Below are 17,065 nucleotides of genomic sequence, written 5' to 3'. Positions count from 1 at the left end.
GAAATTTTCTCTAAGCCTAAAGTCACATTTTCTATTCTCGTTCATTTTCGCATTCCCGCAAACTACATACCTACATTGCCCGTTTTACTAAACTTAAAACCTCGTTACAGTTGTGCTTTCCTCCGAGGAAGTCAGTTTGTAAGAGCAGCAGAAAGATATTGCTGTATAATGCATATATTTCAGAGAATATTCTCATCAACATTTTGCGATATGAGTTGCGGCTTAAATAACCTCTGAAAAGGATGAAAACCATCGTATTCTGCGAGTGTAAAGATAATATTGAACATCGAAAAAGCAATTTGTGCACCTACCGGCTGTCTCGTAAAGAGACAGCATCAAGCTGTTAGTTTTCTTTCCGAGACGGTTTAACACAAACCTTATTCGGAGCTTACGTGCTGCTCATGGCTACCTTTAATTTAATTTTATTTTTTCATGGTCTTTTCTTTTAATGTAACACATTCAGATTAACTTTCTTCATTCTTTATTTTCTGGCATGTCATTCCATTTTTGTTATTGTACTTTGATTCGATATATTCTGCAACAAATTGTATGCCATAGGTTTGTTTTTTTTTTTTGCGTGCGGATTCGTCAAATGTGTTAAACTGCCTTTGCACTTTACTGCTTCTGCAAGTTACTAAGCATTTGTGCCAATTTTCAACAAATTACTTTTGCTTATGAAGTTACCAGTTAAGAAGCGTCGTCGTCCCTGTTTGGATTGGACAGCAACTGCGGTAATTCAACAGGAAATGCAAAACTCGAAATCAATCGCAGCCAGCAAGGTTTAACGGTCCGGGTAGCATTCCTTTATAATAGTCTAAGTCTCTGCTTGGTAAAACATAGTCACTAATACAGCGGCACATTAACTGGCATTGTTGTTTAATTACTTGCTCAACTAGATTTTTTTTTCATGTTAGTTTTAACCACTAGTATGTTCGAATAGAATGACTAAATTTCACTGACTATTTTCCTTCCACTGTGGGAATAAATTACCATTGTCTCTAGACTATTTTACAATATCGATAAAATTTTATCAACTTTCACGTTGTATCATGTTGCTTCCTTCTTCTCTTTAAACAATTTTAATATGTATTCTCTAACATTACGGAAAGTTCCTGGATTTTCCATCTCACTAATATTGAAAGCGGCTGCTTAGTTCCACCCTAGGAAAGAGGAATGAGTTGGTTAAAGGATTTGCGCAACTAAATGGTGGTGGTGCAGATTGAAAATATGTACAACTGCATTTGCCGTCGCTGAGTTGTGTAGGGTGAAAGAAATGGTGGGTTCTCTAATACTTGGCCTTTTCTTTGGCCGGTCCTGGGAAAATGGGGATTATTTTAGGTTTTGTTCCAGCCGAATCTAGCAGCGCTTTCGAGCTCACCACAAACTGCGCGTCCCTGGGGGGAAAACGGTGCAGTCGGGAGCAAATGCAGGCTGCGGAGCTAAAATCGCTTTCCCTAAATTCACTTACTTGGATATACCCGTTAAAAGATGTTGATAAGTTGATATTTTTCTATGTTTGACTTTTTTCTTTGTTATTTACGACCTACGCGATTGTTTTATATGTTTACTTGTGGTTTCTTTGTTTATCAAGAGTTGGTAAGAATGAAATAAATCTGTTTTTTGTTTATAACCGGTGGCATTCGTTCTTTAGTTTGATAATGTTTTGTATTTTTCACGTACCTAGAAAGTTTGGAAATTGGTTTCAATAAGAACGCTCTTTTTTCTACGCTGCTTTCGATTATAGAGTTAAATTTTGTTCACCTTTTTTTTCTGTATGGTATTATTTAGAGGAATACTAGCTTCTTTTATAGTTGTATAGCTAAAACAACAACCTTTTACATGCATATTTCTTTTCGTCAGGAGATTATATGACGATAAAAATCATCAAATTTATAACAGGTTTTGGTTTGATTCTTGTAAATAGATTTTTCTCAGTGTTCAAAACAGTTTTGCAGCCTATCAGAAAACATGCTAGTATAGAATGTGTTTATCACAGCCATCAAGAAGAGCTTCCACTAAAGAGTTATCCGTAAGTCTATATCACAACCACTATCATTCCTTCAATATGAAAGATTATCAACAAAGTGATCTAATTCATCCTCAATTGGTAAAGTTTTCAAATAAGAAAGCTGCACTAAGATCACCTAGTAAAATCTTACATTAAAATATGGAGCAGAATAATGACAGTTCGAGTTATCAATCCACTCACACTATTTTAAGTACTCTACTTTTTTTCTTGAGAACCATTCGGCTGATGTCCTGAATTCGCAGCATGCAATATAACAAACAAATTGGATTTATCTCTGCCGTCACAGGGAAGGAATTCAACTCAACAGAACTCTGCGTAGTTACGGAACATTCTGTACAAGTTTTCGACGACCACTCTCGTGTGACAGCGGAGACATTTATAGACAAACGACTATATGACGATGTGAAGATAAATGTATTGTATTATATGTTAATCTGTATTTATGGGTTGGTTCCAATCATACTTATGTTTATGAATATATTTTTTACGATTTTTTTTTCCATTTTAATTCCACGTATGTACTATTAGGAGTGGTTTACGTCTTGTTTATTTCTGGATACACTTTGTAAAAAGTTGATAATAATAATGAGTTAAGAAAATCCTTCAGCAGAACTTTTGAAGACTTTTATTGTTCTCCAATAAGGTCCCGCTAGAAATATGTGAACGAACAAATAATTTTTGACTGCTTCTGCATTAGATAAATGTTCGGTTTCTCCAAGTTGTCGATGCACTAGAGAAAAGTTTGGTTTTCCTTATTATTTATCTTATCCACTATTGGTAGTTTCCTTTACTAACATCTAACGTATTCGTTACATATTTCCAGGTTAGTGACTATCATATATGTTGACTTACTTCTAGAAAAAAATTATTCTGAATCGATACGGTAATCGATTCAGCTCAAAAATTTATCATTTCTAATGCACAGGGTCTCAATATGTGCATGTGTGCTGATTATTCACCATTTCTTGCTGAGGTAATGATACACATTTTGAGATATCGTTACACTATAAGTATATTTATGATTCATACTCATAGTTGCAAATTTCCTGGAATCGGACAACAGTGGAATGGTTCTCGTAGCTTAAAAAAATCCTAACCCTTCCTAAAGTGACTGAACAGAATTTAGCCTCAGTTGAAAAACAATATGATGCATTCTCGTTATTGACGATCTGTATTTATTGGGGCTCTCAGATGCACCAAACAAAAATTTTGGGCTATACTTCCACTCTGTTCGGTCACTTCCAAAAACCTTATCCATCGCATTCTCTAGAACTGTCATTATTCGCTACGGTTTATGGAGCAAAAATTCACAAAATGAATTCGTTCTAGGGCTTGAATCAGAATTCTTTTTGGGTTTTTAGCATCAATCTCTATCTTCAAAAGCTGTTCCTTACTCTACAATGGAAACTAATCTTGATAGCTGCAATCACACACTTCCTCGTAGCACGTCAATGCGCTTCCGTTAGATTCAAGCAAATTGCCACCAACATTCTTACAAATAACCAAGAGTAGAATATGTTTTCACGTAGGGTGCATCATCTGCCGCCGATTCATCCCTAAAATAAACAGAAATTAAAGAAGTAATTCGCCACTGTAACCTAACAATACTCACTCATCATCCCACGGGCAGACCGCATCGGTCTTCTTCTCACTGTTCTCCTCCTCGCTCCTCTGCTGCTGTATCGAATCCTTATCCCGCTCCTTTCGTTCCCGTTTCTTCTTCCGCTTAATCTGATCCTCTATTATAACGACCGTTGCACCGGCGGATGCTTCCGGCTCCTGCTCCTGCTTTTCTCTCGTAGTCACATGAACCGTAAAGGTTTCCGTGTGATCCGTTTCCGTTTCCGGCTCATCATCCCCGGGATCCATCTCCACTTCTGCCAGTGGGGCGATCGATGGTGCCGGAGTGGGAGCTGGCGCCACGCATCCCGGTGCTAAAATATCTCCTTCCAACATTTCGTACTCTACTTGTTCTAAAGATGATTGATTCGGATGCGGGATCGTATCGGAGAAATTGTCATCCTCTGCTTGCAGTGGTGCGTCCTGCGGAGGATCAGGCTGTTCAACCCCGTCCTCTTCGACCCGAACCATCTGTTGAGGCATCACGCGCGGTTGAGCAATGGCTGGATTAAATAGAATGGACTGCACCTCCTCGGCTTCCTGGCGGTCGTCTTCAACCGACTGCTCGGTTGCCACTAACGATCGTTTTCGACGCACTTCCTCTTCTGAAGCAAAACATACACTTATCGTGGGTGGTTGCTTGCCGGAAACACTTTCTTTGCTTCGATCTTCGATCTCGACCACATTCAGTTCCCTACGTTCTGTCACGCGGATTTTTGTTTCGTCCATCGATTCTGGATTGTCTACTTTCACTTCAATCACGTTAGTATTATTTGTTTGTTGTACTGGAACACACGTACACTCACTGACACGTTCATTGTTTGTTTCATTTACGATAGTTTTTTCGATCACAACACTGGCAACACTGATCTGTTCCGCTTTCTGCTCTGAAACACTCCTAACTTTTTGTTTGTTGATATTCTCTTCCGACAACGTAGGCGGAGTCGCTACAGAATCGTCCCGCTCTTCGAAGCTTGCCGACAGTGAGCTTTGGGAAACGTTTCGCGGATAATCTACCGATCGCTGATGCTGCAGTGCAGTGGTGGGTTCGTCCGACTCGCCACCGGTCGAGTTGGCCCTTAGCGTAAACTGAAGGTCGGATAGTCTGCAATTAAAGGGTCTTCTGTAGTAGGATCTGTTGAACTATCGAAAACAAATAACTGACTCTTACCTAGGTGCCATCGTCATCGAAGCTCGTCGCTGCTCGGTAATCACTGGTGCCAATCGTTTCGAACTGTGGAAGTCACTATCCAGGGTGTTTTGTCTTAGGCCACACGAGCGTTTCATTCGTTCCGAAACTTCGCTTATGTCCGCTGGTCGGACCACTTCCAGGGCTCGAGGTTTGCTGAAATAATTGAAATTATACGAGTTTACCATATTGAAAAGTAGTCCTAACATATTAACTACGATTAATTTAAAGGAAGACACTGAAAACCCAGGAACAACCCAATAATGGTGGAAGCGATACACAAAATCTTGAGGCGCAAATAACACCATCGATATTCAAGTTGTGAGTACAAAAGAATAAAAAAACAACGCTTTGAGATATGCTTTATTGGTCATTGCGAATAATAAATTTGGCCCTACGTATAATCCATCAAACGAGACTTTGTCGTGAGGAACTAGCCTCCCGTTACTCATATCGCAACAGCATATTTTTCTACTGATGTTCCTGGAGTTTCAGAAACCAACAATAGCTTCATCATCTGCACAAATAAAGGAAAGAGAAAAGATTCTATCAGCTTAAGCGCTGTTTAGAGTTCCAAGCGAAGTGAGAATCTCATACAAAATGTTCATTTTTTCACGCGCGTGAAAAACGCAACCTATGAAAATCTCACTTCGCTTGGAACTGAAAACAGATTCGATCTAGCGAAATCGAAAGTTGCGGATCTCATCTTTTTCACTTGGGTTCACTTTCTTCACGCATGCAAACACTAGTGAAAAAAAACAGCAGTGAGCGAAAACATGACTTTTCAGAGCGTTTTTATTCTGTCAATTCCGGCCAATTTGCACTTCGCTCGAAGAGTAAACTCGTAAATTTCGCTTCGTTTTAACTGTAAACTACAGGCTGGTGAAATACCTGTGTGTTCCACAACCGGCTTTTCACGACCGATTTCGCTAGCGAAAATTTACGATTTTTCAGTTGTCAATTTTTTCACTTCGCTAGAAACTGTAAACTATGCTTTAGGTTGCGTCATTGATGGTTTTACGATCTTCTAGACAGCTTAAGGTTTTGAAGTCGTGGGAGTAAGCGTCAACGGGTATCACAATCGTTTCCTCCACAGGCTTCAACACAACGTACGATTTAGTTACGCAAAATGAAATATTCCTCAATGTGGATTTCTGCCACCCTTAATGATTCTACATCATGTATCTGAATAGCGACTGAGGTTGCCACGAAGCCTCGTATGCTCTGCAGACTTCATCAACGATATACCTCTGCCTTCCGTGTGAAGTTGTTTGCCGAGGCAACTTCTGTTTGAGAATGGCAGGTTCTGTTTGCAGTTGAACAGAATTGAGAGTAAATTGATGTCCATTTCAAATACATCTACCCCATAGACTAGATTCCACAACAGTCCTCTCCCTTGAGGTGAAAGTTTGAAAGTGAGCTCTAATGTACCGAAGAACACGTTCAAGGCACTCCTGGTTCTACATTTTAGAATTTACAGTCTTGTATGTCACGAATGCCTGGATATTTTGTCTGCACCCACAAAAACTTTGCCATATCATAAATGTTTTCGAGAGTTTATCGGTAAACCAATTCAAACTGGCTAGGTACATCTTTTCATCAAACTTTTATCCAGGAAGCTGGTCATAATCCATCTTTACGTACTTTACGTTCTTCCTAGCCCGAAAAGATCGAAACCATTCTCGCAAACTTATCCTTCTGACGGTGCAGTGGCTTGCATAGCATTGAATTTTTTAGCCCTAAACATTCTCAACACCTTGCAAAGCAACCGCCTTCACACAGCTAATGCAAAATTTCGTCAGAATGTCGAATAGATGAATAAGGACTTCCGTTGTCGTAACCGGGATAGACTGGAGACAATGAACGTTTCAGGGTACGTGCTCGCGAAATCAGCGTACTCTCCTGAATTCATATTCGAAAGCCTCTCTCCCAGTACTTACAATAAACCGGGACGACTGCTGGTCGCCAGTTAAAGTGACTTTACAGTGATAGGGAGATGAGGAGTTTCCAAAATGCGTCATTGCGTCATTGACCACGCTGAAAAACCGCCGGCTTCTAACGAGCCGTGGTGTTGACTTGCCAAATTACGTGCTCGAATTGATTCCTTAGCACACTCAGGACTTCATATTTGGGACTACGTATAATTCCGACATAAGAGCTCAAAGTTTACTCCTGCTCAAGCGCATGAGCTGCACAACAGAGTTGGGCTAACGGAAGTCTGTTATCATGATGATGGTCTGAAATATTTGGCAATATCTCATCACCTGTTCAAGGACTTCGGCTGAAATTGTAGTCTTAGGTGGAAAATACTGTTGCAAAATTCGTAAGAAGAAGTATAGAGGTAGATAAACAGCAACAGTAAACAAAGCACAGTTTAACGATACCAAAAATTCTTCTAAGGTTCCGAACACTGTGGCTGGTGACGCATTCCTCTGTTCATTTTCTCGATATTGAAGGGAAGAACAGTGAACGTTTAAAAGACTTCCTTTAAAGATTATTTTATTTGTTATTGTTGCTTATTGCTTACACTACATTTTCTATCCTGAATGTAAAGTTCTATCTTGAATAAAAACTTGGTGAATTCATTTATATGTTGGTAGATTCACTATTTTGTACTCAGTTCACTTCAGATACCATCCTTGACAATGTAAAAGACAGTATTTCACGTGTGAGATCACGGTTTATTTCTCAGTGATTTTCACACCTGGCGGAAGAAGAAATACAACAAGTGACAATCTGTACGGATGACAGCTAAGTGAATGGCGCTATAACAAAATTCTACCAGCTGTCATTTTAGGTGTCTCAAATGGTCCTCCAACAGCCCGATGTTTGCTTTAGGTGCTTCGAGCGGGGACACATAAGTCGTGGTCCTCTAAAGGGCCCTATAGGTCCAGCTTATGTCGACGCTGCGGTGTTGCAGGCCATAAAACGCGGGACTGCAGGGCGCTTCCCAAGTGCTTAGTATGCTCCGGTGAGCGGGACACTAATCACGTCACGGGAGGCCCCAAGTGCCCGGCTAGTAAGACGGGGTATTCTAGCGCAGCTGCTATGCTCTGCCGGAAAGGTTTGCCCAGATGGTCGATCGGGGAACCGTAGAACTAACGGGCCTAAAGCCGTTCATAGTGGCGGGCGACTTCAACGCTTGGGCTGTTGAGTGGGGAAGTCGCTACACTAACCAGAGATCTGTTGAAAGCTTTGGCGAAGCTCAACTTAGATCTTGCAAATGTCTTTGCTAAAAGCACCTAAAGTAAAAACGGATTATCTACGGGACGTTCGGCAACCCCGGACTGATCACGAATTGGAAGGTAGACAACGGCCACACTAATAGCGACCACCAGTTGGTCAGCTATAGTGTGGACATGAGGCGGCAAGCGACGGGTAGATGCTCCAACCACTCACGGCTGGAAGACATTGAAATTTGATGTTGATGGATTTACGGAAGCAATAAGGGGAAAGCCTAGGTCTTGTCAGCCTAGAAATGGAAGACCACTAGCTTTCTGGTGGACCAACGTGATAGCCGACCTCCGTAGCGCCAGGCGGATGATGTAACGCGCGCGCACCGATGCGCAAAGATCGGAGCGCCAAGCGACATTCAAATCCGCTAAGGTAACACTTAAGAGCGCGATAAAAACTAGTAAACGAGCCTGCTTCGATAGATTTTGCGAAAGTGGCAATACGAACCCATGGGGTGACGCCTCTAAGGTCGTTATGGCCAATACCAGAGGCTCGTCAGCCCCAGCGGAGCAATCACCAGCGATGTTGGAGTGGATCATTGAGGGACTCTTCCCACACCACGAGCTAAACCCCTGGCTTCCGGCTGCTGAGTCACCATAAACATCGAGTGACTGGACTGGTTCTATTGCCGAAGGCCGGGAAACCACCAGGTGACCCATCGGCATATAAACCAATTTGTCTGATAGACACAGCGGGCAAGGTGCTTGAGAGGGTAATCCTCAACAGACTTGTGAGATTCACCGAGAGTGAAACCGATCTGTCAAGCAACCAGTTCGGCTTCCGCAAGGGTAAGTCCACAGTAAAAGATTCTGGACTACTTTCAGAATCGAGTGCTGGTTTACAACACACATAAGGGTCAGAAATGCGTCCCGATTACCGTAGGGGTACCTCAGGGTTCCATCCTGGGTCTAATACTGTGGAAAGCCATGTAAGACGGTGTGCTGAAGCTGCAGCTCCCACTGGGAGCGGTGATTGTGGGCTTCGATCTACGGCGAGTCGCGAGGTCGACTTGAAAGCCGCGCTATCCATAAGCGTAGTTGAGGATTGGATGGACTCCAGGAAACTGGAGTTAGCGCATCATAAGACAGAGGTCATCGTGGTGAACAACCGCAAATCGAAACAGAAGGCGGCGATCAGTGCCGGTGGATGCACTATCGCCTTGAAGCGATCCTTGAAGCTCTTGGGGGTGATGATCGATGACAAGCTCACGTTTGGGAGCCACATCGACTACGTCTGCAAGAATGTTTCCACGATTATAGCGGCATTATGGAGGGACTGGAGGGAAAGTTCAAGGGAGGTTATCAACTTTATACGGAATGAGTTGCCTAACTGGGATAAATGTGCAATGTAGCAAGAGCATCAACTCGCTAAATGTTGACGAATCTGCTCGTACGCACTTAGAGTAAGTTGGGGCACACCACAGTAGATCAGATAATAGTCGCAGTGGTTCAGTCTATAGTCGATATAACAATCGATCAAAAGTGTCACAATAATTATCGACTCACCCTTCAATCTGGGACAGCAAAACAGATAGATTCGAGAGCAAATCGCTAGGTAAAGGCAAAAGCATAGTGTAAATTTTGACTGAGAGAAGAAATAGTTGAAAGTGTGAGATTTACAGCAAGAATATAATTTGGGCGGAAAAGCACGCTCTCGATAGATACTTAAGGGAATGAGTTTAGTAAGCTTTTCAGATTATTTTTTCTAAACCACTTTTTGACGGTCAATTAGAAGTAAGATGGTGGTCGGAAATGGTCCGAGTAGCCACCAGGTAACCCTCCGAAGGAACTTCAACTACCATAGATAATATCGATTTCCAAAAGTAGTCAGATGACTTTTCGTTTTTTTTTTCGAAACTACTTGCACAGAATTAACTGGAAGAAAAATGTTCTTTCGACCGTGACATGGTCTTAGATGTCCAGAAGAAACGGGGTAGGTCTTCCTTCAAAATTAATCCATGAGCTTTCCGGTTCTCTCGGAACCAAGAACAGCAAGAAAAATTATCTTTTTAACGAAATAAAGCCAAAGGTGTCCGTCCGTGACCCACCGGATGATCCGAAACAACCTTAAAAAAGATTAATTTATCATGCAATTCGTATTCTACTGGACCACCTGGGAGGGAGTGATTTAGAACAAAAACTGGTGCTATTTTCGAAAATTGAAACCAGGATTTTTATCTTTTTAATGGCATCAGTGCATAAAATACTCACAGTGCCCGTGAGATTATTTTAAAACTAACAGTAGTTCCATAGCCGCAAGGTTACAGATTCCGCCTTGGTAAGCGGGTGGTCGTGGGTTCGAATATAAGTAGAATCAGGCCATTTGGTTGCCAAAGGACTTTAGCTTAGCATGGGTTTATTCCCAGGCTCCCCAACAAGTACCTTTCCTTCAATCTGAATTCTACAGTACTTCTGTTGACTCTCCTTTTAACAAAATTAAGTCCCTGTTATAATAAAACTGGTGTGAGTAACGTATGAAAGTTCTCTCCAGGGAATTGTAACTAAGCGAAATTGTTAGGAGGGACAGGGGCTCGGAATAGTAGAGTAGTAAGTTTGAAACGGAAAGGTAAAACTTACACACAAGCACGGATATGAATGATAAGCGTATCACTTACTTCAAGAGTGATATTACCAATTATATGAAGTGCGGAGTACAGAAAACACCTAGGCAATATCACAATAGATCTAAGCTCTGGTCACAGTGATGAGTCCACACAGGAAAAAAACAGATCGTTATCTGAAAATACTGGATGACTTGAACATCTTTACTAGAGACATGAATGTTCTATGATAGGACATAGATTGTACGTTGGTCGACAAAAGCGAAAATAAAAGTTGCCCCAAAGCTCAAACAAGTTTCCCTAAAAAAATATAGCTTTTTAACGATCCCTGTGACTTTTGGTGCTCCTAGTGTATGCAGAAGTGCCGCAAGAAGCCGCATTGTAATTGCTCGCCGGGTTCGTCGCTTCTACGTTGGCTTACGTGAAAACTCATTCAAGTCTCTGAAACAGTTATTTTTACTAGACACCAAAATTCAAAGGAATTGCCAGGAAGTTTTTATCTTCATTTTTCTTACTAGCTTGAGCTCTAGGGCGAAACCTGTGTTTGCCATAACTCCTATGACTCTGGTTTAAGTTATCAGATCGCGGTTTAGGGTTGCTATATAGCTATTTCGAAGTTCAGAGAGCTGCTTTTCAATTGCTCAATTAAAACCAATCCTACACTACTCCAAATCCTGCATTATTTCCTGGACAGACAAAATCACTTGCCATCGCATAGTTAAAAGTTTTGGCTTTTTATAAGAGCTAATGACTTTGGTTTTATAAAACACCTCACCTAAATAACCCGGAAACTATTTATTGCGCGATACATTGGTACAAATTTGTAAATGAAAGGAATACACATTGTGAAACGATACCATAAAATCTAAAACTGGCTTACCTGTTAGCTGATGGTAGTTGAGCATCGCTGTCATCCCAGGGACAAACGGAAACAGACACGGCAGCGGACGGTTCTTTCCCAGCCACGATCGAAGTAGTGGCCGTTTTGGTGGTTGCAGCTGGTGGAGTATCCCAGGGGCAGACTGAACAGGCACCCGTCGATTCCAGCGAAACCTCCAGGGTTGTACTCAACGCTTTTCCACTAACTTCCCTGTACGAAAATAGGTAGCAAGCCGAGCTCGGTCAGTTGAATCGATCAATCGAATGCACGAAATGGCAAATGAAAGGCAACAGATAAGTTATCATTAGAACTTTACACCGTCACGAGTAACTGTAGTGTGAGTGTGGCGTGAAAGTGTATTAGTAGGGGGTTCTAGAAAGATAGTATTCAGCTGTGATTGGAAACAACAATGACGGTATGAGCAAAACACTATTTCGATTATAATTGTTTGCGCTATCACCAGGGAGAATTAGAACAGCAGGTGGATCAATAATATTTATTTACTGGAGTTCTGTGTTGGTTTACAACAAATTAGGCGCGTACACACATATAGAGTTGAACTAGAATTACAGACACTGTTGAACCAAAACATATAATACTGAGTACGGAAAGGAGTATGAAGCTGTTAAAAAGTCGGCCTGTGCGATATAGTTTATCAAAATTCACAAAATATGGCTTCCTCGGAGAGCGTACACATTTTAGCGTTGAGTTGAACAAGCTTAAGTTGGCCAAAACATGAACAAAACTATACAATTATGTGGTTAAAAAATTTATAACTTATCAAATTTTCGGTGTGCCGAACATCTATAAAAACTATACTGATGACAATTTTATACAAAACAGGTGTAGAAGTGATAATATTAAACGAAAAAAGAAAACGCGAAATACGTGATCTGACTATGTTCAAAATTTTACACCAACTACCACTCCAAGAAAAAAAAAATACATAGATGAATAAATGGGTTAATGGTAAGTTAAAACTAACACGGTAAAAAAATGTGTGATGTAGCGAATCATCCCGTTACTGGTAGGCAGGGCCGGATTTACGATTGTGGGGGCCCGGGGCCCAGTTACAGTGGGGGCCCAAAATAAAACAAAACTGTTTTTTATCGTACGAGTTAAAAGCATTTATTTGCTAATGAAAAATTACCAAAAATTTGTTAGAATATTTTCTTAAGCTCTATTTAGAGTTCCAAGCGAAGTGAAAATCTCATACAACATGTTCATTTTTTCACGCTCGTGACAAATGCAACCTGCAAAAAATTTCACTTCGCTTGGAACTGTAAACAAATTCGATCCAGCGAAATCGATGGTTGTGGATCTCATCTTTTTCACTTGGGTTTATTTCTTTCACGCATGCAAGCGCTAGTGAAAAAAGGAGCAGCAAGCGAAAACTTGCGTGCGTTTTTATTCTGTCAGTTGTAGCCAATTTTCACTTCGCTCGGAGTGTAAACTCGTGAGTTTCACTTCACTTAAACTGTAAACTGCAGGGTGGTGAAATACCTGCGTGTTCCACAAACGGGTTTTCACGACAGATTTCGCAAGCGAAAATTTACGCTTTTTACTTGTCAAATTTTTCACTTCGCTTGGAACTGTAAACTATGCTTTACGAGTTTTTTTTTGCAGAAATCTTATTAATTAAATAATCAACATTCAACTTATTCAGTATACTCGTACTCTAAACTCAATAATGCTAAGTTTGACTGCCTTTCATTCTTCACAGTCGCACGCAACCTATTTTTAATAAGTTTCATCTTCAAGTTTTTTTCTTGATACCTGAAAAAAAAAACTACCGCAATTTGAAAAAAAATGCGACCCACAGGCAAAAATTTGCACACAATTTGAGAAAGACGGCGCAAATATAAGACGACTCTGACAATAATAGAAACTAGGAAAAAACTACACACATCTGCAGGTCAATAAAATCTGCACACGAGCTCAGAAAATCTGCATTTTGAAAAGCACATCTGGTATCCCTGATTCGGACAAGTAAGCAAAAGCAATGCATTAAAAAAACTTGTGGGTTATTTTCTTTCTTTGCTTTACCTCCCATGCGCGCTAAAGCTTTAGAGTTAAAGTTTGGCCGACTGTCACTGAAAAGTTCCAATCAAACAGTCAACAGTTTTTTCATCATAGTTTTAACATTGCTGATGTTCGATTGGAACGAGTTTTGACAGTTCGATTGGCGCTTTTAGTGACAGTCGGCTAAACTTTAACTCTAGGCGTTTAATGCGCGCTGGTTCGATTCAAATGGTATGTTAATGTGTGTCATTCCAAGAGAATCCAAGGTGAACTCTTATGGATGTAGTTGTGATATTAGCGCTCGCGAAAAAATAACACTGAAGGAAAGTGTCAGATTGAAATGGTCTGTTCAAATTTTCTTACTGTAAATCGAACTTTTGATTAAATCTCATTTTTAAAGAGAAAGATCTTTTTGTTGATTTGTGGGGGCCCTAAAAATGTGGGGGCCCCCCATAAATCCGGCTCTGCTGGTAGGAGTAGCCAGGTGACACCAGCTGACAAATCAATTTTCTCTTATACAAGACATTTTCAAGCTAAATTATTCTCTGCTTAAGGATTGAAAATTGATTTGCCTTCGCGGGAAGTAGGTTAACAGCAAAAACTCAAAAAAATAAAATCCAAAACTGTATAGTGACTATGAGTGTGTAAGAAAGGGAAAAGACAGCCAAATAAACTGTGCCAGAGCAAAGAACTGGCAACTCCGCAGCCTGATCAAGCCTGGGCGAAAACCCCCAGTTAAAAGATGAGCAAGAGGGGAGTCGGTCGGTCGCACAAGAAACTGGCGGATGGGCTGATCAAGTGGAAATTTCTTACTGCTTTCCGTTTCTCTGTTCTCTGGCTCCTACTAGTGTGGCCGATTGTCCGACAAAGCTACCGGATGGCATGTCACCTCTGTAGATCGAAACACTGAATGTAGAATACACAAGGTAATAAAGAAAATATTTCAGAGATCGCTGGCAACACTGTTCCATCCTGCTCGTCGTGCACAACCCCCGGAGCGCTTAACCGCGTCGCACGTGGTGCGTTTCTAGTGTGGCAATCAGCGATGGTACTGATTGAGTAAGTGATAATTTCGTTCGTTTTGAACCTGGCAGAACTTCTCACCTGTACGGAATATCGCTGAGATTGCTTTGGCTATGAGAGTGTGGCACTTTAGTACTATCCTTTACTCCACAAACAGCTAGTTCATGAGCCGACCCGGACAGGCTGCGATCGCTTCCACGTCGTTTCGACAAGCTGTTAACAATTCCTGAACCTGAAGCTGACGGCTAAAATAATTTAATGGGTATCAGCTGAGCGAAACTTCCGAAGCATAACCAAAAATAACCTGTGACAAAAGTGATGGATTCGGAGCAGCCGTTGTTGAACCTTTCTTTTTGGCTCCTCCTCCGAACCCAAAAAAACGCTTTTTGTGCGATGGTTGAATTGCAGTAGCCATCAAGGTTTTGTAGTGCTCGGATCGAACAAACCGTGGATAGCAATCCTTTTTCAACAGCAACATGTAAATATGTTCAGCAGCCAGATCAAACGAGAACCGTGAGGGATTTTTCAGGCCCTGCTGCACCTTTTCCATTGTTTTGCCATCAATATTGATCTCACAAGGGGCACCGGGCTCGAGAAACTCTCTGTAAAAAATAATAAGTTTATTTCTATAATTCCTTACGACAACCTCAGACTGAGCTTACTCATAGATGTCCTTCACTTTCCGGGTTATCTGCGAATGTGATGACCGTCGCAAATCGTTCACTGCCATCCAAAATCGAATATTCTCGTGAGAATATTCCTTCTTCAGATAGGCAGTAAACTCCTGCAGCCCGGTCGGATCGGACACTACCTCTTCGATAGAAATGCCCCACCGTTTCACACGCTTCTCCGTCGGTATTTCCACTACCGGATTGTTCATCTGCCAGAAGCTGACGTCCTCGGTGACCCACGGATTCGACGGCAATGGGGGTTGCATCATCGGATCGTACTCACTGAACGTCTCGAAGTACGACACCAAACTTTCGCAAGCTTGAGACATCTTAACCCGATTTCTGCCAAGCGAAGCCTTCAGAATTTCCACTTCCCGCTGCCAATCGTCAACATTACGCTTTCGCGGTTTTCCTTGGCGATCACGGGACGGAATGGGACAGGGTTCCAGCGGTGTAAACTGACCCGGCGGAGGACGATGAACTCGCCAGTAGGCTCGCTCCTGGGAATCTCCTACAATCTTATCACCCTTCTTTCGTTCTTTCGCCAGCCGAACCTGTTCCTCAGCCTGCATCGTAATGAAGTCCCACTTTCCCTTGAGATTCTTGTGCAAACTACTCAACGCTTCCGCTTCGTAATCCTCCAGACCGTGTCGTTGCTTGTTTCTCAGCGATCGCTTGGCGAGATAAATCGCGTACTCGATGTTATCCGGGGCTTTCTGCTGCCATGGCCAGTAGTACGGGGTTTGGAAGCGATACAGCGACGAGTCGTCCTTAACTACCAGCGTTTTGGAATCCGAGACGGGGAAAAAGTATCCGTGCATGCACAGCTGGTTGCTGATGTTGAGCGCTTCCGATTCCTCGATGCCCAGCCGTTCCATCAACCACTCGATCAGATCGTAGCCTAGTGTTAAAATAGTAGAATAAGTCGATTGTTTGTTTTAATATTCCTATTTTTGAGCTACACTTACCCATAAATGCAGAAGGAATTGAGGTGAGAAAAAGTTTCTGACTGCGTACCGGTACACCAGCCTCCGGGTCTTGCATTTCACGAACTAGGCCCTCCATCTGGAAATAACAAAAACAAGACTCGTTAAAGAGGTTTTATTTATCAGATTTATCCAGTATACTGTTTGCACTAAAATTCAATTCAAATGAAAGTCTTCGTTAACATATTTGTGGTCAAGGTAAGTAGTCTGAAAAGTCTGGACAAATTGCGGTGTAATTGTTTTACTATCCATAATGTGCCACAAGGAAGTAAACTGAGTGCACTGCTGTTTTCACTGTTTCATAGAGTATCGATTTTTGAAAGTGAATTTTGTTCCAAACTAAATACAATTAATGTCTTTTACTCAAATTAATATTCATGTAAGGCATACGAATAGTATTTTACTTGATATTTCTAGACTTGAGTTATTTTTAGTTTTCTTGGCCTCAAACCTAATAAAACGTTCTGCTAAAATGTTAGTAAAAAACTTTATATCTGAAAGACTATTCAAATTGCCACAAAAAAGAGTTCCTTTGAACAGCAATATTAAAATGACAAAAAATACCAAAATACTGTTGAAAAAAATTGTAAGAATGTTGCAAAATTGTCAAAAAGCTTCCAAAGGCTGTAAATTTTCACAAATAGTGTTTCGATAATTTATTCAGATTTGAAAATCGTCCGAAAAACTCTCAAATTCGGTGATGCGACTTTGTATGTCAAAATTTTAAAAAATGTATTAGAGTCGTACAGAAAACTTCCTAAAAACTATTGTTATCAAACTAAAATAGAAACTTATCGCGGTATCAAAACAGTAATTCAAAAAGTAGCCGAAAAAAATCATAAAAAATATTC

General features: G+C 41.1%; 1 protein-coding gene across 1 annotated transcript in view; it reads right to left on the bottom strand.

The window, feature by feature from the left end:
• Positions 1 to 464: 464 nt before the first annotated feature.
• Positions 465 to 17,065, bottom strand: part of LOC129717529 (uncharacterized) — a 199,475-nt gene continuing 182,874 nt past the window's right edge. Inside the window, exons 5-13 of the mRNA XM_055667500.1 lie at positions 16,197 to 16,293; positions 15,220 to 16,129; positions 14,862 to 15,159; positions 14,639 to 14,802; positions 14,348 to 14,440; positions 11,513 to 11,722; positions 4,821 to 4,994; positions 3,642 to 4,754; positions 465 to 3,585 (exon numbers count right to left, since the gene is read on the bottom strand). Coding sequence (XP_055523475.1) covers positions 3,522 to 3,585; positions 3,642 to 4,754; positions 4,821 to 4,994; positions 11,513 to 11,722; positions 14,348 to 14,440; positions 14,639 to 14,802; positions 14,862 to 15,159; positions 15,220 to 16,129; positions 16,197 to 16,293 — 3,123 coding nt within the window. The 3' untranslated portion in view covers positions 465 to 3,521. The remainder of the gene's footprint in view (positions 3,586 to 3,641; positions 4,755 to 4,820; positions 4,995 to 11,512; positions 11,723 to 14,347; positions 14,441 to 14,638; positions 14,803 to 14,861; positions 15,160 to 15,219; positions 16,130 to 16,196; positions 16,294 to 17,065) is intronic.

Source organism: Wyeomyia smithii, chromosome 1 (genome assembly GCF_029784165.1).
Source record: "Wyeomyia smithii strain HCP4-BCI-WySm-NY-G18 chromosome 1, ASM2978416v1, whole genome shotgun sequence".
Taxonomy (NCBI): domain Eukaryota; kingdom Metazoa; phylum Arthropoda; class Insecta; order Diptera; family Culicidae; genus Wyeomyia; species Wyeomyia smithii.
This window is presented reverse-complemented; position numbering and strand designations above follow the sequence as displayed.